Here is a 20,369-nt window from a genome sequence, read left to right as displayed (position 1 = left end):
GGTGGATCACAGGTTAAAGACCAGCCTGAGACAGAGTGATACCTCATCTCTAAAAATAGCCAGGCGTTGTGGCGGGCACCTTTAGTCCCAGCTACTTGGGAGGCTGAGGCAAGAGGATCACCTGAGCCCAAGAGTTTGAGGTTGCTGTAAGCTATGACACCACAGACTCTACCAAGGGCGACAAAGTAAAATTCTATCTCCACAAAAAAAAAAAAAAAAAAAAAAGACGACGACGACGAAAAGAAAAACTAGCCCAGCAATGTGGCAGGTACCTGTAGTCCCAGCTACTTGGGAGGTTGAGACAAAAGGATCACTTGAGCCCAAGACTTTGAAGTTGCTGTGAGCTATGACGCCACAGCATTCAACCCCAGGACAATTGAATGAGACTCTGTCTCAAAAAAACAAAAAGAAAGAAAAAGAAACAGACACAGATTACATTCAGGCTTGCTTGCTTGGGAGTACTCTTATTCTCAACACCACCTGTGAGGCCTTAAGAGGCAGGACTGGGCAGAGGAAGAGTTGAACACTGATGTAGCTCCACTAGAGGAGCTAGAGGAGCTCCTGGGACCCCAGAAAAAGAGGTTGTACAAGGTTGTACAATTCTCCCAGCAGCTGGGGGAATTGGTGCCATCACGCCTGAAAAAAGCGTGGGAGGGAGAGTGTCTACAACTCATACACTACACAACTCCACCTCCAGAAGTAGTTCCCCTTGAATATACCACTGCAATCACATTAAGGTGTGTATACTACTTATTGACTTTAAGTGTATTTCTATGAGATTAAATATTCCTTAAAAACTTTATAGGGTATATAAAATATTCCATTATATGGATATACTATAATTCATTTAGTGTTCACATTATTGAAATGGTTGATTATAATTTTCCTTCCTAAAAATTATACTATATGAATAAACTAGGAACAAAATGTTTACTGAATGACTTTATTTATTTAGACAGAGTCTCACTCTGTTGCCCTGGGTAAAGTGCCATGGAATCATAGCTCACAACAACCTCAAACTCTTGGGCTTGAGTAATCTTGCCTTAGTCTCTTGAGTAGCTAAGACTGTAAGTACACGACACCATGAAGCCTGGCTAATTTTTCTACTTTTAATATAGACAGAGTCTTGCTCTTGCTAAGTCTTGTCTAGAACTCCTGAGCTCAACCAATTCTCTTGCCTCACCCTCACAGAGTGCTAGGATTACAGGAAGGAGCCACTGTGCCCAGCTTGAATAAATTTCTTTAAAGAGAGTCAGAGATATTAAAGAGGATTCTCAAAGCTTAATGAAGATCTGTTTCTAAGAAGATTCATAATATCCTGGCAAATGTTACCTTTAAAAAGGGCGTCTTAGTAATCATAACTAATATCCTCTGCCTATTTTTCCAATGCGTGTTTCCCTATTGATCCATAAAATAACCCCACTTATGGCTTGGTGCCCATAGCACAGTGGTCATGGAGCCAGCCACATACACCAAGACTGGCGGGTTAGAACCCAGCCTGAGCCAGCTAAACAACAATGAAAACTGCAACAAAAAATAGCCAGGCATTGTGGCGGGCGCCTGTAGTCCCAGTTACTTGGGAGGCTGAGGCAAGGGAATCACTTGAGCCCAGGAGTTTGAGGTTGCTGTGAGCTGTGATGCCACAGAACTCTACCAAGGGGACATAGTGAGACTCTGTCTCCAAAAAAAAAAAAAAAAAAGTACCCCACTTATTTCAGGCACACAATAGCTATTTATGGAATTAAATAATAATTATGCATACTTTTGTTGTAGTTTAATTTGTTTTAATAACTATTTTTACTCATCTGGAATTTAACTTGGCACAGGATGAAGACCATATCAAAGCTTTTTTTTTTTTTTTTAACCAAATAGCCTATTTTCTCATTATCAGTTGTTAAAAATAACTCCTCCCTTTCTTTTTCATTTAACTTAAATGGAAATTATTTCTGCATAATAATTGCTTTAAAATGTTATCTTGAACAAATAACTGCATACTTACTAAGATGATCAGAAATCTTTTGAAATATCTTTTTTTTTTTTTTTTTGAGACAAAGCCTCAAGCTGTTACCCTGGGTAGAGTGCTGTAGCATCATAGCTCACAGCAACCTCCAACTCCTGGGCTCAAGCGATTCTCCTGCCTCCACCTCCCGAGTAGCTGGGACTACAGGCACCCACCACAATGCCCGGCTATTTTTTGGTTGCAGTCGTCGCCGTCATTCTTTGGCAGGCCTAGGCTGGATTCGAAACTGCCAGCTCAGGTGTTAACGTGGCTGGCCCCTTAGCCGTTTGAGCCATAGGCGCTGAGCCTTTTGAAATACCTTAAAGCCACAATTGAGAAATTTCTGACCTAGAGGTGAGCCAACACTGTCCCCAGCCAAGAGGAAGAATAATGTACTATAATTTTGTTACATTTGTGTATGTGCTATGGCTGCTCACCTGTAAGAAACTATTATTTACTTACTTTGTGATAAATGAGGGTACATTCTTGCTGCACCATCCACACTTAGTTGGACAACCCTGTCATCAAAGGCAGTATTTATGAAACAGCAAAGCAAAATGTATGTGCCATCCATGGATTACATCAAAGAAATCTATGGGCCAAGGAAAGGATGAAGCCAACCTCGGTTTCTTTAGCATTCTAACAAGCCAGTCAGTAACTCAGTAGTTTATATGCTTAAAATTATACTTTATAATATACAACTAGGATTATGAGGAAAGACAGACTTACTTTTGCTGGGAAGGAAAAAATTAAGGCTGGGAATAATGAGATGACTATACCACAGATAAGAAAACAGTAAAGAAATTCTAAGGAAGACAATGAGTTTTATGTGACCCCATGGTATGAATTGTAATGTGTCAGAAAATACCTAAGCCTGATACTTTTTACATCATATACTGTGTTTCCATCTATATACCCATAAAAACATAATAAACTGCCTAACTACCATCATGGTAAGATAAATACAAAACAACGACAACAATATTTCACTATGATTATGTATGAAATAGGCTTTTTTTCTAAGTAAAGAGCAACACAATGCACCATTTAGTAAAAGGTTACAAAGAAAAGACAATTGTAAATGCATAAAGCAAAATAAAATAAATAGATATAAAATAGCAAATATCCTCTTATGGCCCCAAATTCTAGCAAACATCTTTATACAGATACAATTAAATACCGGCACCATACTCTAACATACAAACTCATTCTGAGTAACTTCAAACATTGTAACATTACAAATTTAAGTTACCACTTGCACAAGAGTGACTGCCTGAGATAATGGCAGCAAAAAAACTGAGATTAAATGTAAAAAATTAAACATTTAGATCAGTTAATAACATTTTGAAGCAGGGTAATAAAATGTGATTTGCAAAGCTTAAACCATTACCATGATTCAAGCAAAAAAATTAAAAACCCTCGTTTAAAAAATATAAAAGTATACCTTCTACAAAACAAATCAACTTTATCCACAAACACAATCCCATCCAATAATGGAAGATTAGAACCATAAGGCCATCTCACCATGGACTCAAGAGCAGACATGAGGAACGTCACCACCATCCTGCTCTCTGAGGACTCCTCATCTTCAACAGGCAGGGTGGACATTGCTACTTGTGCCATGATCTCTGTGAAAACAGTAGTGAAAGGAAAGTGAGTGGTAGAAATCTGGTGTCCTAAACCCACATGTGGACTGTGACCATATTCATGGGCTACCTACTTTACAGTCCTCTTGCATAAGAAAAAAAATAAGAGGCGGCACCCATAGCTCAGCCACTAGGGCACCAGCCACATACACTGGAACTGGAGGGTTTGAATCCAGCCCAGGCCTGCCAAACAACAATGACGACTACAACCGAAAAATAGCTGGGCTTTGTGGCAGGCACCTGTAGTCCCAGCTACTTGGGAGGCTGAGGCAAGAGAATCACTTAAGCCCAAGAGTTTGAGGTTGCTGTGAGTTGTGATGCTACAGCACTCTACCCAGGGCAACATAGTGAGACTCTCTCTCAAGAAAAAAAAAAAAAAAACAACTCAGAAACAAGCATGCTATTTGCTCAAAACTCTTATCCTATAAAATAAAGCCAGCCCCTAAATTTCCACTTAATGCTACTTCCATAAAATTAGGTCAACATCACACTCAAAATAAATCCAGATGGCACCCAGAACCAGTGAAATTTCTCCCGAGAGGAAGAAGAGGAGATGCACTTTCCAATCTAGTGATAATCTATCACAGTGACAGTCTATAACATGCAGGAACTACATGCGAAGTGCCCCTTTTTCCCTGCACATACTGACACAGAAAAGGGTAGATGAAGTGAACTGAAGCTGGCAAAGACAATTTCCTTTTCTTACTAGGAAAATAGACTGCAAGGTATCAAGTAACATGTAAGATTCCTTTATAATACAGCATATTTTTCTCTTTAAAAAACATTTTCTGGGGCAGTGCCTATGGCTCAGTTGAGTAGGGCGCTGGCCCCATATACCGAGGGTGGTGGGTTCAAACCCGGCCCCGGCCAAACTGCAACCAAAAAATAGCCGGGCGTTGTGGCGGGCGCCTGTAGTCCTAGCTACTCGGGAGGCTGAGGCAAAAGAATCACCAAAGCCCAAGAGCTGGAGGTTGCTGTGAGCTGTGTGACGCCATAGCACTCCAGCAAAGGCGATAAAGTGAGACTCTGTCTCAAAAAAAAAAAAAACTTGTTTCTGATACTTTGTTATCAGCAAAGACCCTCAGCTGCACTTCAAACACTATAAAAAAAATATGACACATAAACAGAAAATATTAACTGCTGGCAAAGATGCAGCAAAATTTTAACTCTTGTACATTGTTGTTTGGAATATAAAATGGTGCAGCTGCTGTAGAAAAGTTTAGTAGTTCCTTAAAATTTAAGCTTAAATTATCATATGATCCAACTATTCCACTTCTGGGTATATACTCTATGATTATACATACACACATACACACAGTACATGTTTTCATCCATCGTTCCTGGCTTATAACTCCCACAAGCACAACCTGCTAGTCTTTTGTTACAATGGCGGACACATTAGGCCTCAGAAGCAGGCCACAAGAAACAGAATCTCTCTCTCAGACGTTCTCCTGTCCTCCTTTCACACGCTCAAAGCAGAACTCTAATCTGATTGTGGGTCATAAAACTCTCATTCCACAGAGGGTCCTGACTTATACCCTGAAGAAAGAAATGCAACAGAGAGAAAGGGCAAAAAGAATCCGAACAGACAAGCCCTGCTGGGTTTGGATCGTACCCTTTTTGTCCAATCACATTTCGACACGGTTGTCAGTGGTTTAGTCATAGACAGCCAATGAGATTGCCACAAAGGACCCAAGGAATAGAGTTCAGGGGTTTCTGGAGAGCGGAACACATGGAGGTGAACAGGAAAGTGAGCAGTAACTCATCCACATACTGGGAGGTCCGCACACCCCAATTCCATGATTACAAAAGCTCCTGCGACTGGGACCCTTCTGGAACTCACTCTCGTATCCTTTAAAATATCCTTCATAATGCACTGCTAAAGGTAAGTAAACATTTCCCTGAGTTCTGTGAGCCACTCTAGAAAACTAATTTTACCCAGAGTTAAACCCAAATTGAAGCTGGTTGATCAGACATTCCAGAGGCCAAGACCTGTGACTGCCATCAGTGGGGGGAAGGGGGCAGTTTCAGGACTGATCCCTCACCGTGTGGGATCTGACACCATCTCGCAGTAGATAAAATTAGAGGATACCCACCTAGTATCCACTACTTGATGTGTGGGGGGGGAAATGAAAGTCACGAAAGTCTTCACCTGATCGATGATTGTTGTAGTGTGAGAAAAGGGAAAAGCATAGTTTGAGAGTTTTTCCCGAAGCAACCCCCCAAAACTGAAAGGAGGTACTCAGATATTTATACACCTACAGTCATAATAGTATGGATAATGGCACAAGGTGGAACCAATCCAAATACCCACCAATAGATTCATTCACGTACATGGAGTATCATTCAGCCCTAAATAGAAACTTCTCATAATGCTATAGATGAACCTTGATAACATGATGTTAAGTGCAACAAGCCATACACAAAAGATTATGTGATTCTGCTTATATAAGTTACGTAGAATAGCCAAATTCATAAAGAAACAAAACTAGAATGGTTAGTTGCCAGTTGCCAGGAAGAGGGAGCAATGGGGAGCTTTTGTTTAACAGAGTTTCAGTATAGAATGATAAAAAAGTTCTGGATAGTGGGGATGGTTGACAATAATGAGAATGTACTTCACACCAGTAAACAGTGCAATTAAAAATGGTTGCTTTTTTTTTTTTAAGGAGACAGAGTCTCACTTTGTTGTCCTTGGCAGAGTGCTGTAGTGCCATAGCTCATAAGCAACCTAAAACTCTTGCCTCAGCCTCCCGAGTAGCTGGACTACAGGCACCTGCCACAGGCCAATTTTTTTTTTCTTTGAGACAAGGTCTCGCTCTGGGTCAGACCAAACCTGTGAGCTCAGGCAATCCACCCACCTCAGCCTCCCAGAGTGGTGGGATTACAGATGTGAGCCACCGCGCCCCGCCATGAAATTGTTTTATGTATATTTTACCAAAGTAAAAAATGAAAAACCAAATCATCAGATGAAGACACTCTAAGATGGCAAAAAAAAAATTTTTTTTTTTTTTTTTTTTTTTGCAGTTTTTGGCCACAGCAGGGTTTGATCCCACCACCTCCAGTATATGAGGCCGGCACCCTACTCCTTTGAGCCACAGGTGCAGACCGGATGGCAAAAATTTTTAATTCAAACGTTAAAAGTTGTTTTTCTAGAAATACTATGCAACCCTGTAATCCCAGCACTCTGGGAGGCCAAAGCAGGTGGATCGCTAGAGCTCACAGCTTTGAGACCAGCCTGATCAAGCGCAAGACCCCGTCTCTAAAAAATAGCCAACTATTGTGGCAGGTGCCTGTAGTCCCTCCCAGCTACTCGGGAAGCTGAGAAAGACAATGACTTGAGCCCAAGAGTTTGAGATTGCTATGAGCTATAAAACGCCATGGCAGTCTACCAAGGGTGACAAAGTGAGACTCTATCTCAAAAAAAAAAAAAAAAAAAGAGTACTGCACAAATTAGATACCTGTGAAAATTTGGTTGAATTCTACTTTAGTGAGATTAAATGATCAAACTAACAATACGAAGAATGGCTTACTTAAAAAGACTACTAGCAAAACCAAGAATTCTAAAAACATCTGTGTACATAAATTTATTAAAAGCACCTCAGTATCACTGGGTGCTTCACACTTGTAATCCTAGCACTCTAGAAGGCTGAGGCCAGTGAATGGCTTGAGCTCAGGACCTTAAAACTTAGCCAGGCATTTTGGCTGGAGCCTGTAGTCCCAGTTACTTAGGAGACTGAGGCAAGAGGACTGGTTGAGCTCAAGAGTTTGAGGTTGCCATGAGATATGATGTGAAAAACTAGCCAGGCATTTTGGCTGAGCCTGTAGTCCCAGATACTTGGGAGACTGAGGCAAGAGGACTGGTTGAGCCCAAGAATTTGAGGTTGCTATGAGATATGATACCCTAGAACTCTATCTAGCCTGGGGCAACATACTGAGACTCTAATCTCAGAAAGAAAAAGAAAGAAAGAAAGAAAAGAAAATACCTGAATATCCTTAACTAAAGCCCCATTATTTCAGAGAACACAGGTAATTCCAGAGCTATCAGCCTGAAACTGCTCTGCCTAAAAATGTAAGTAAATCTTCCCATCGTTAAAGACTGTGGTCTAGGGCCAGGATGGCTCATGCCTATAATCCTAGCACACCGGGAGGAAGTGGCAGGTGGACAGCTTGAACCAAGGAGTTTGAGACTAGCCTGAGCAAGAGCCAGACCTCGTCTCTAACAATAGCCGGGCCTTGTGGCAGGCGCCTGTAGTCCCAGCTACTCCACAGGCTAAGACAAAAGAATCACTTGAGCCCAGTAGTTTGAAGTTGCTGTGAGCTGTAACACTACCACACTCCACTGAGGGCAACAAAGTAAGACTCTGTCTCAAAAAAAAAAAAAAAAAAAAAAAAAGACTGTGGTCTAGCTTTACCATCTGCTGCCAAATGAATTAATCTGCTAGGCCAGTTTTAGGTAGCAAGAAGTAATAAAGTACATATACTTAAAAAGTTATGCTAAAACCAATGGACAATTGTCCTTTTATCTTTGAACAAATAGAAGCAATTTTGTTTCCCAAAACCAGGTCCCCACCTTGATTAGAGACAGAATAAGAAAAAGTAGTATAAAGCAAGTAAGTAGTTAAATCACAGAAATTATTTTCCCTAACAACCTAGACCTCATTCTTTTCTCTTGGATGGCTAAGTCCAAGGAAATGCAAAAAAGTGTGGCTTACTGGGAGGCGCCTATGGCTCAAAGGAGTAGGGCACCGGTCCCATATGCCCCCATAGGGTGGGTTCAAACCCCGCCCCGGCCAAAAACTGCAAAATGAAATAAAATAAAATAAAAAATATTAATACAGAATTTTAAAAAATGATAATTTAAAAAAATAAATAAATAAAAAATAAAGTGTGGCTTACTAATAATGGACAACAAAGGCCTGTATTTTCCAGACATCCCCTTAGAATACACTGTCATTATTTCTGAAAGCTCATATTTCTTCCTATCACTTCTCCTTTAACTCCTGAGTGAGAGAAAAAGATGTGTTCTCACTTTACAAATGCAATGATTTGTCAAGGTTACATAGCCACTGGCAGAATCAGAACATGAAACTAGGGCAATTTTCTGCCTACTTCTATTTACACATCCCACCTTAAAATGCCATAAATCTGCTCTGATGTTATCAATGTACAATGTGTGTTGAGAAATGGTGGATAGGTGTCACACCAACAGCCCCCAGGAGCACCACAGGTGACGAGTGGTCCTATGTCACCTTTAGGGGAAGCAGCAGAGCATTCAGGAAGGAAAGCACCCTGCAGGTGACCCATTCCAGGGAAGGCTGAGAGAAGATGCCTGAAGTTCACTAAACTGCTCTTTACTGGTCCACCAGAGGTTATGTCCCTGGAGAGTCTTTTCCTTGAGACTATTCATGGCACATTCCCAGCACCCCTGGCTAGGTAACTGCGCCCTCTCTTTTCTCCCTTTCCCAGAAAGAACTGCTATCAGAAGGTATCACTAATGACAAACACCAGAAGACACACCAGGCCAGCTGGTGATACCAGCTTATGGCGCATGAGCTGTGAAGCTCTGATCCCCACAGAACCAAAAGCCAGGAAAGCCAGAGTGTGGGTTCATCAGACCACTACTGAGTGCTATGACCCAGGGGCTGTGTTGAGGTGCTTTCCTCCATAAAAGGAGATGCTAAATCAAGCACTTATTATGATGGCTCCTTTCATCTATGGCCTTCTACCAATCCTCTCTAAAGTAAGAGTTGGACAAAGAAATTATATCATGCTTTATTGATCATCTTGCTTAATATTCACAACCAAAATGGGAATATACATGGAGCCTAGGAAAAGCTCCTTATTTTTATCTGAGACAGAGTCTCATTTTTTCACCCTCAGTAAAGTGCCTGAGCATCATAGCTCACAGCAACCTCAAACTCTTGGGCTCAAGCAATTCTCTTGCCTTAGCCTCCCAAGTAGCTGGGAATACAGACACCCACCACAATACCCGACTATTTTTTTTTTTTTTTTAGAAATGAGGTCTCACTCTAGCTGGTCTGGAACCTGTGAACTCAGGCAATCCACCAGCCTCAGGATCCCAGAGTGCTAGGATTACAGGTGTGAGCCACCATGCCACACCTCGAAAGATCTCCTTAAAGGAGATAGAACTCCAGAAACTGTTTGAACAGGACCCAGAGTCTTTTTCTGGTTTACTTAGGGCATGGTGAATATGGCCAGCATGGTGGCTTACACCTATAATCCCTACATTCTGGGAGGCTGACACAGGAGATTGCTTGATCTCAGGAACTGGAAAACAGAAAAATTAACCAGACATCATCATAGTCCCAACTACTCAGGAGGCTAAGGTAGGAAGACTGCTTGAACCCAGGAGTTCGAGTTTGCAGCGAGCTATGACGACACCATAGCACTCTAGCCAGGCCCACAGAACAAGAATCTGTCTCAAAAAGGAAGGGAGGAAGGGAGGAATGGAGGAAGGGAGGAAGGGAGGGAGGGAGGGAGGGAGGAGAAAATAAACTATAGGGCATATGTATGTATCACTACAAATGAACAACAAAAAAAACATCAAGAGGCCGGGTCCAAGTGGCTCAGGCCTGTTATCTGGGAGGCAGAGGTGGGTGGACTGCCTGAGCTCAGGAGCTCAAAACCAGCCTGAGCAAGAGTGAGATGGGCTCTAAAAATAGATGGGCTTGGCATCCATAACACAGTGGTTACTGCGCCAGCCAAATACACCAAGGCTGATGGGTTTGAAACCATCCCAGGCCAGCTAAACAACAAGAACTGTAAAAAGAAAATAACCAGGCATGTGGCAGGCTCCTGTAGTCCCCACTACTTGGGAGGCTGAGGCAGGAGAATTCCCTGAGCCCAGGAGTTTGAAGTTGCTGTGAGTTGTGACACCATAGCTTTTGCTCAAGTCTAAGAGTTTGAGGTTGTTAGGGGCTATGACGCCACGGCACTCTACCGAGGGTGACATAGTGAGACTCCGTCTCAAAAAAAAATTGATGGGCTTTGTGACAAGTGCCTGTAATCCCACCTACTAGGAGGCTGAGACAAGAGAATATTCTCAGCCCAATACTTTGAGGCTGCTGTGAGCTATAATATCACAGCACTCTACCAAGGGCAACAACAAAAAAATTCTCCTGGACCGACTGCTGTAAAGATTAAAGTATGAAGAGTCAATTTATGTAAATTCTCATGATCCCCAGAGCTGCTGTGGTGGGAACTGTAGTAAAAGAATGGATCAAAGGTGGGCATGGTAGCTCAAACCTGTGATCCCAGCATTTTGGGAGGCTGAGGGGTAGGATCACTTGAAACTAGCCTGGGTAATACAGTTGAGACCTATCTCTACAAAAAAGTCTCACTATGTCACCCTCGGTAGAGTGCTGTGGCGACACAGCTCACAGAGACCTCAAACTCCTGGGCTCAGGGAATTCTCCTGCCTCAGCCTCCCAAGTAGCGGGGACTATAGGCACTTGCCACCACACCCGGCTATTTTTTGTTGCAGTTGTCATTGTTGTTTAGCAGGCCCAGGCCAGGTTCGAATCCGCCAATCTCGGTGCATGTAGCTGGCGCCATAACCACTGTACTATGGGCACCAAGCCTACAAAAAAAAAAATTTTGTGATTAGCCAGGCGTGGTGGCACATACTTGTAGTCCTAGCTATTCAAAGACTGAGGAAAAGCCAAGGTGGGAGGATCACTTAAGCCAGGAATCGCAGGCTACAATGAGCTACAATCATGCCATTGCACTCAAGCCTAGGAGAAGAATGGGTTATCATCAAGGAAAAAGAAAACCTATGAGAACAAGAGACATCATATAAAGTCCATCCCAGCTCCATGTGAACATGCTTCACTCACAATTTCCAAGGATAACTGGTGCAATAGTATGAAAAGAGTAGCTAGGTAAGAGTCCCTGAGAAAAGGAACACAGGAAAGGAGAAAACACAGAAGTATAGTTTTATGACATGCTAAGGTTAAAATGCATGTGAGATATCACGGACACAAATTCTCAGGATAAATTAATGAAATTCCAAAGAGCCTAACATACTCTCAGTGCAGTAATCTTGCCTCAATGTCCAGCAAGCATATTCTGTCTGCCATATTTTTCTTTCTTCCTTCCTTTCCTTTCTCTTTTCTTCCTTCATTTATTTATTTATTTTTAGAGACAAGAGTCTTGTTCTGTTGCCAAGGCAGGAGTGCAGTGACATCATCACAGCTCACTGCAGCCTTGAGCTCAAGGGATCCTCATGCCTCAGCCTGCTCAGTAGCTGAGACTAAAGGCAGGAGGCACCACGCTTGGCTGGTATTTTAAATGTTTCTGTAAATACGGGATCTCACAATATTGCTCAGATGGGTCTCAAACCCCTGGCCTCAAGTGATTCTCCAACTTCAGCTTCCCAAAGTGCTGTACAAACCCCTCTAGAACAAGAATATCCACATAAAAGTCCAACAAAATGGTACCATATAATTTCTCTTAACATCTTTCTAATGTTACCTTTTCCTGTTTTATTTCAGTATTTTAAGAATTCTTAGTAATGAAATAGCATCGGTATCTTTTTTTTTTTTTTGGCCGGGGCTGGGTTTCAACCCACCACCTCTGGCATATGGGACCGGCACCCTACTCCTTGAGCCACAGGCGCCACCCAGCATCGGTATCTTTATAGCTCTTTACATATGCCAAAATGTTTAAATTGCTACTAAAATATTTAAATACACTAAATTCATCAGTCTCATCATATTGAAGGGGTATGACTATCCACTATAAATGTCTCATTAATACTAAAATAGTTGGGCTCGGCACCTGTAGCACAATGGTTACTGTGGCAGCCACATACACCAAGGCTGGCAGGTTCAAACCCAGCCCGGGCCTGCTGAACAACAATGACAATTACAACAAAAAACAGCCGGGCATTGGGGCAGGTGCCTGTAGTCCCAGCTATTTGGGAGGCTGAGGCAAGATAATCAATTAAGCCAGTAGTTCTCAACCTTCCTCAATGTATTTTCATTGTCACAAAGGAGTCGCGACCCACAGGTTGAGAACCACTGGCTTAAGCCCAAGAGTTTGAGGTTGCTATGAGCTGTGACGCCACAGCACTCTCAAGGGTGACAAAGTAAGACTCTGTCTCAAAAAAAAAAAAAAATACTTAAATAGTTGAATTTCTTTACTTACTAAAGAAACATTTTACAGAGTCTTATTATTTGTATTTATTCAGTGACTCATCCCCTACTTAGGTCCTATGCCCATTACTAAATTTATGTCTAACAATGACTGTGATACCCATAAATTACTGTCAATCATTTTCTTTTTAGGGTGGCGCCTGTAGCTCAAGCGGCTAAGGCGCCAGCCACATATACCAGAGCTGGCCGGTTCGAATCCGGCCTGGGCTTGCCGAACAATGACAACTACAATAAAAAATAGCCAGGCGTTTTGGTGGGCACCTGCAGTCCCAGCTACTCAGGAGGCTGAGGCAAGAGAATCACTTAAGCTCAGGAGTTTGAGGTTGCTATGAGCTATGACACCACAGCACTCTTCCCAGGGCAATAGCTTGAGGCTCTGTCTCAAAAATATATATATATTATTTGTAGAATATTGTAGTAACTGTTATGTGGCTATAGCTCTTTACTCAGTTTTTGTGTATGTATATTTTAATTCTGTGTTTTTTTGTTTTGCTTTGGAGACAGAGCCTCACACTGTCAACAGGATAAGAGTTCCATGCCCTCAGCCTGGCTCACAGCACCCTCAAACGATCTTCCTCCCTCAATCTCCGAAGTAGCTGGGATATAAGTACATGCCGCCACACCTAATTTTTTTTCTATTTCAGTAGAGACAGGGGTCTCGTTTTCCTCAGGCTGGTCTCCAACCATAACCCTAAGTGATCCTCTCACCTTGGTCTCCCAGAGTGCTAGATTACAGGGTTGAGGCTCAAACAATTCTGTGGGTTTGTTTTATTCATCCCTTCATTCATTCATTCATTCATTTTGAGACACAGTCTTACTCTGTTGCCCTGGGTAGCGTGCCATGGCATCATCATCAAACTCTTCAAGTAATTCTCTTACCTCAGCCTCCTGAATAGCTGGGCCTATAGGCATCAGCCACAACACCAGGTTTTTTTTTTTTTTTTTTTTTTTTTTTGTAGAGACAGAGTCTCACTTTCTGGCCCTCGGTAGAGAGCCGTGGCCTCACACAGCTCACGGCAACCTCCAACTCCTGGGCTTAAGCAATTCTCTTGCCTCAGCCTCCCGAGCAGCTGGGACTACAGGCGCCCACCACAACGCCCGGCTATTTTTTGGTTGCAGTTCGGCCAGGGCCGGGTTTGAACCCGCCACCCTTGGTATATGGGGCCGGTGCCCTACCGACTGAGCCACAGGCGCCGCCCATCACCCGGTTATTTTTAGAGGAGGGGTCTGGCTCTCACTCAGGCTGGTCTTGAACCTGTGAGCTCAGATGATCCATCTGCCTCGGCCTCCCAAAGTGCTAGGATTACAGGCGTGAACCACCACCACACTGGACCAATTCTGTGTTTTTAAATGCAACATTATTTTTCTTCAAATAATTTTCCTTTAGGTTAACCACATATTTAAGCATTCTTTGCTCATTCTTTCTTCTATCTCATACTCCACCTTTTGGTTTCTCTGAGCTGCAATGGACAAAGCAGTATTGTCTTGGGCCCCATGTTAAATACACAAACACTAACAAAAGCGGATGAGCCAAAAAAAAAAAAAGAGTCCTTGCATAATGTCTGTGATATATACCACCACAAAATGACTCGGCACGTGTAGCTCAGCAGTGAGGGCACCAGCCGCATACACCAGAGCTGCCAAGTTCAAATCCAGCCCGAGCCTGCCAAACAACAACAACTATAACCAAAAAATAGCCAGGCGTTGTGGTGGGCACCTGTAGTCCCAGCTACTTGGGAGGCTGAAGCAAGAGAATCACTTAAGCCCAAGAGTTTGATGTTGCTGTGAGCTGTGACACCACGGCACTCTACCCAGAGCAACATAGTGAAACTGTCCCCAAAAAATTTTTTTTAAACCTAATTATTCAGTTCAGAGTCTTTTAAAATTGTCAAGCAGATCTCAAGTTTGTGATCACTAATATAGAAAATGTACATAACTTAAGTAATATCTGTGGATTTTGACTTTTTATTATAAAAGTAAAAGTAGAGGCCAGATACAATGGCTCAGGCCTGTAATCCTGCACTCAAGGAGGCTGAGCTGAGAGGACTGTTTGAGCTCAGGAGTTCAAGACCAGCCTGAACAAGACTTTGTCTCTACTAAAATACAATTTTTTTTTTTTTTTTTTTTTTGTAGAGACAGAGTCTCACTTTATGGCCCTCTGTAGAGTGCCATGGCCTCACACAGCTCACAGCAACCTCCAACTCCTGGGCTTAAGCCATTCTCTATTGGCTAATAATTGTAAAATACAATTATTAACCAGTCATCATAGCAGGCACCCGTAGTCGCAGCTACTTGGAAGCTGTAGCTGAGGGATTGCTTGAGCCCAAGAGTTTGAGGCTGCTGTGAACAATGGTGATGCCACAGCACCCCAAGACAAGAGAGTGAGACTCTGTCTCCAAAAAAAAAAAAAAAAAGGCTGGGCAACCATAGATCAATGGTTAGGGAGCCGGCTACATGCACCAAGGCTGGTTGATTCAAATGAATCCCAGGCCTGTTGAACAAAAGGGAAAAAAAACATAGCTGGGCATTGTGGTGGGCTCCTGTAGTCCCAGCTGCTAGGGAGGTTGAGACAAGAGAATGGCTTCAGCCCAAGAGTTTGAGTTTGCCGTGAGCTATGACACCATAGCACTCTACTGAGGGTGACAAAATGAGACTGTCTCAAAAAATAAAAAAGCAAAAGTTGACAACATAAAACTAGTAGGATATTTGACACTGTATTTGAGAAACTAATGCATCAATATCTGGTTCAATGGAAGTAATTACAATTCTCAGTGCGTTCTCAAGGTGCTCAGATATTTTGGTTCTAATTTTACTCTTAATGTGCTTCAATCTTAAATACAGTTGCCCACAAATGTAGATGCTGCCAAAAAGTGATGACACAAATAAGGTATAATTGTGAAGTGATGGCTATTTGCCACTGGGAAGATAGGACGTATAAAAGTAAAGAGACATGGTGTGAAAAAAAAAAAAAAGTAAAGAGACATGATCAAATTTTTAAGTTGAATGTCAATTATAGCTCTATGCATTTCACTTGAAAATTAGCAGGTAACATGTTTCTGTCAACTGAAAATGGAGTCACGAATGCACCAAAATATTATTTTCCCAGTAATTTTCAACTGTTTTCAAATTCTTTTTTTTTTTTTTGAGACAGAGTCTCATTTTGTTGCCCTCGGCAGAGGGCCATAAAATCACAGCTCACAGCAACTTCTAGCTCTTCGACTTATGCGATTCTCTTGCCTCAGCCTCCCAAGTAGCTGGGACTACAGGCGCCCGCCAAAATGCCCAGATATTTTCTTTGTGGTTGCCGTTTGGCTGTGGCCAGGGTCGAACCCACCACCCTCGGTATATGGGGCAGGCGCCCTACTCACTGAGCCACAGGCACCTCTCTGTTTTCAAATTCTTGTGTAAATTTTTGCACATAAATTTTCTTGGTGTACTATGCAATGATACTTATAAAGCATGAGTTGGGGGGGGGGCAATTACATCATCTATTAATTCTGCAAGTCCCTCTCTTTTACCTACCATCACCAGGACACTATTAGTAACTATACCAGATATGTTGACAATGGACAAAGAAAATCACTTGAATATATTTTTTTACTACTTCATATAAAGCTCTTAACTTTGCTTTATCTTTTAATGGCACTAAATAAGCCATTTCTTCAGTGGTATTGTATTCATTATCAATACCATCAAAATGGCAAGCTGAGGTGTATTTGTAGCTTCAGTGCTATCATCCACCACCAAAGCATACAATTTTTAATCAGCACCTTTACTCTCCAAACTTCTTTCAATAGATTTTCCAATTTCTTCAATTCGCCCGGCTATAGTCTAGTGAGACAAACTGATTTTAGAAATATTCCTTTTTTTCCCAGCTGCTCAGGAGGCTGAGGCAAGAGAATCGCGGAAGCCCAAGAGTTAGAGGTTGCTGTGAGCCGTGTGACGCCACAGCACTCTACCCGAGGGCGGTAGGCGGTACAGTGAGACTCTGTCTCTACAAAAAAAAAAAAGAAATATTCCTTTTTTTTCAGGGCAAATTATACCTGGCATGCTTTCCATATATAGCTTAATAAACTATCAGTAAAAGGTTTTGATTATTTTTGCTATTTTATAAATTTTATATGCTACCACATAACCAGCTTTTACAACGCAGGAATACATCTGCGTAGCAACTTTTTTTTCTTTTTGAGACAAAGTCTCATTTTGTCACCCTCGATTGAGTGCTATGGTGTCACAGCTCCACAGCAACCTCAAATTCTTGGGCTCTAGTGATTCTCTGCCTAAACCTCCCAAGTTGCTGGGACTACAGGTGCCTGCCACAACACCCAGCTAGTTTTTAGAGATGGGGGAGGGGGGCACGTTTTGCTCTTTGTGGTCTTGAACTCCTAAAATCAGGCAATCTACCTGCCTCAGATTCCCAGAGTGCTAGGATTACAGTCACGAGCCACCACGTCCGGCCGAGTTATAACTCCTTAAAAACATTTTTGTTGGCTCCGTGCCTGTGGCTCAAGTGGCTAAGGCACCAGTCACATATACCTGAGCTAGCGGGTTCGAATCTAGCCCAGTCCCACCAAACAACAATGACGGCTGCAACCAAAAAAATAGCTGGGCGTTGTGGCAGGCACCTGTAGTCCCAGCTACTTGGGTGGTGGAGGCAGGAGAATCGCTTAAGCCCAGGAGTTAGAAGTTGCTGTGAACTGTGATGCCATGACACTCTACCCAGCTTGAGGCTCTGTCGCAAAAAAAAAAAAAAAAAAATTTTTTTTTTTTTTTTTTTTGTTGAATACACTTTTTTAGGCTCAGCGCATGTAGCTCAGTGGCTACACATACACCATACAGCTCAGTGCCAGCCACATACACCAAGGCTGGCGAGTTAGAACCTGGCCTGGGCCTGCCAAACAATGACAATTACAACAACAACAATAGCCAGGTGTTGTGGCGGGCACCTGTAGTCCTAGCTACTTGGGAGGCCGAGGCAAGAAAATCGCTTAAGCCCAAGAGTTTGAGGTTGCTGTGAGCTGTGACACTATGGCACTCTTCCGAGGGCAACATAGGGAGACTTTGTCTCAAAAAAAAAAAAAAAAAAAGATGGCGGCGCCTGTGGCTCAGTCGGTAAGGCGCCAGCCCCATATACCGAGGGTGGCGGGTTCAAACCCGGCCCTGGCCAAACTGCAACCAAAAAATAGCCGGGCATTGTGGCAGGCGCCTGTAGTCCCAGCTCCTCGGGAGGCTGAGGCAAGAGAATCGCGGAAGCCCAAGAGTTAGAGGTTGCTGTGAGCCATGTGATGCCACGGCACTCTACCCGAGGGCGGTACAGTGAGATTCTGTCTCTACAAAAAAAAAGAATGCTTACCTGACTTCTAAATAACAATAATGCCTAATGTTGCAATGGCAGGTTGAAGTATTGATAATGGCTGCCTTGCCAAGTCACTACGAGCACATGAACATCTGATGGTGTCAATCCAACTGACTGTGCTTAGAAGATAACACTGGAAGCCACACACCACCATTAGACTGAAGCAACATATGGTAAAAATAGGGAAGGGTGTATTTGTGTTTATTTTATGTGACTTCACAACATGCCATGTTGTCTACAAAGTTCACTCTTGAGAACTACACAGATGAGTTCCACCAAAAAAAAAAAAAAAACAACAACTGGCCAGCCACAGTGGTTCACACCTGTGATACTAGCACTCTGGGAGGCCGAGGGGGAGGATCCTTTGAGATAAAAACAGAAAAATTAGCTGGGCGTTGTGGCAGGCACCTGTAGACCCAGCTACTGGAAGGCTGAGGGAGAGGATGCTAGAACTCAGGAGTGTGAGGTTTCTGTAAGCGAGGCTGATGCCCTGGTACTCTAGCCAGGGGCAAAAGAGTAAGATTGTCTCAAAAAAAAAAAAAAAAAAAAAAAAAATCATGTTTTACGTAAGTTTATGATTTAGTGTTGGGCTGCATTCATAGCCATCCTGGGGCTGAAAGTTGGACACTCCAATTGGAAGTTGAAAATTTCCTTCTAGTGAAAACTGCTTGTTTGCTAAATTTCTTTTTTCTCTAAAGGTTATTTGGGGTTGGGGGGGGGGAGCCTATGGCTCAATGGATAGAGCACCGGCCCCATATACCGAGGGTGGCGGGTTCAAACCTGGCCCAGCCAGCTAAAACAGCAGTAGCAAATGCAAAAAAAATACTCAGGCATTGTGGCAGGCACCTGTAGTCCCAGCTACACAGGAGGCTGATGCAAGAGAATCGCTTAAGCCCAAAAGTTGGAGGTTGCTGTGAGCTGTGACTCCTTAGCACTCTACCGAGGGTGACATAGTGAGACTCTGTCTCAAAAAAATGGGTATTTTCACAGAAATAAAAATTTATGTTAACAATTGTTTTCTTTCAGCACACTCTGGTTATTTCACTATTTTTAGCTTCCATTGTTGCTATGGAGAACTACAGCCTCTTCTAAGGTAATCAATCCAGATCCCCACTCCTGCTATTTTTTTTTTTTTTTTGAGATAGTCTCACTCTGTCACCCTGAGTAGAGTCTTATGGCATCAGTATCTCATAGCAACGTCAAACTAATGGGCATGAGCGATCCTCTTGCCTCAACTTCTCAAGTAGCTTTGAGTACAGGCGTGCACCACCACATCCAGCTAGTTTTTCTATTTGTTTTTAGTAGAGATGAGGTCTCAATCTTGCTCAGGCTAGTCTAGAACTCCTGAGCTCAAGCAATCTGCTAGCCTCAGCCTCCCAGAGTGCTAGGATTAGAGGCATGAATCACCAGCTCACTCCTGCTATTTTTATTTTTTGAGACAGAGTCTCACTTTGTCCCTGTCAGTAGAGTGCTGTGGCATCATACCTCACAGCAACCTCCCACTCTTGGGCTCAAGCAATCCCCTTGCCTCAGTTTTTCTATTTTTAGTACAGATAGGGGTCTCGCTTTTGCTCAGGCTGGTTTTGAACACAGGGGGGTTCAAGCAATCCCCTTGCTTCAGTTTTTCTATTTTTAGTACAGACAGGGGTCTCGCTTTTGCTCAGGCTGGTTTTGAACACAGGGGGGTTCAAGCAATCCCCTTGCTTCAGTTTTTCTATTTTTAGTACAGATAGAGGTCTCGCTTTTGCTCAGGCTGGTTTTGAACACAGGCAATCCACCTGCCTTGGCCTCCCTCCTACTATTTTTATGATATTTAATCTCTGGTTTTCTATAGCTTTCACTATGTGTAGGGTGTGGATATGTCTTTATTCAATGTGTTGGTCACTCACTAGGCTTGACTATGGGCTAGTACTTTTCAGTTGTTGCAAAGTTGCAGCTATTATCTTTCAGACTCTACCCATGCTCCTGTCCTACTGAGACTTACATTAAGTATATGTTAGTCTTCATTTTATCCCTTCAGTCTCCTGCCCTCTTCTTTTTTTATACTTTCTCTCTGTATTGAATTATTATTCCTTCTGTCTCACCTTGTTTCGTCTGTGCTACTCTGTTGTTAAAATTGCCAACAGGTGGTTTTTTTTTTGCAGTTTTTGGCTGGGGCCGGGTTTGAACCCGCCACCTCCAGCATCTGGGGC

General features: G+C 42.7%; 1 protein-coding gene across 7 annotated transcripts in view; it reads right to left on the bottom strand.

Moving 5' to 3' along the window:
- The window catches only part of GTF2I (general transcription factor IIi), a 141,842-nt gene that overhangs the window by 96,810 nt on the left and 24,663 nt on the right, over positions 1 to 20,369 (bottom strand). For 6 of the 7 annotated variants that reach the window (XM_053554708.1, XM_053554711.1, XM_053554709.1 and 3 more), the window contains exon 2: positions 3,524 to 3,627. In XM_053554708.1, the coding sequence (XP_053410683.1) occupies positions 3,524 to 3,622 (99 nt within the window). In that variant the 5' untranslated portion in view covers positions 3,623 to 3,627. Of the gene's footprint in view, positions 1 to 2,461; positions 2,592 to 3,523; positions 3,629 to 20,369 lie in introns of those variants that run through there. The other variant, XM_053554712.1, reaches the window with a different exon arrangement.

The sequence above is a fragment of the Nycticebus coucang genome, chromosome 12 (genome assembly GCF_027406575.1).
Source record: "Nycticebus coucang isolate mNycCou1 chromosome 12, mNycCou1.pri, whole genome shotgun sequence".
Taxonomy (NCBI): domain Eukaryota; kingdom Metazoa; phylum Chordata; class Mammalia; order Primates; family Lorisidae; genus Nycticebus; species Nycticebus coucang.
This window is presented reverse-complemented; position numbering and strand designations above follow the sequence as displayed.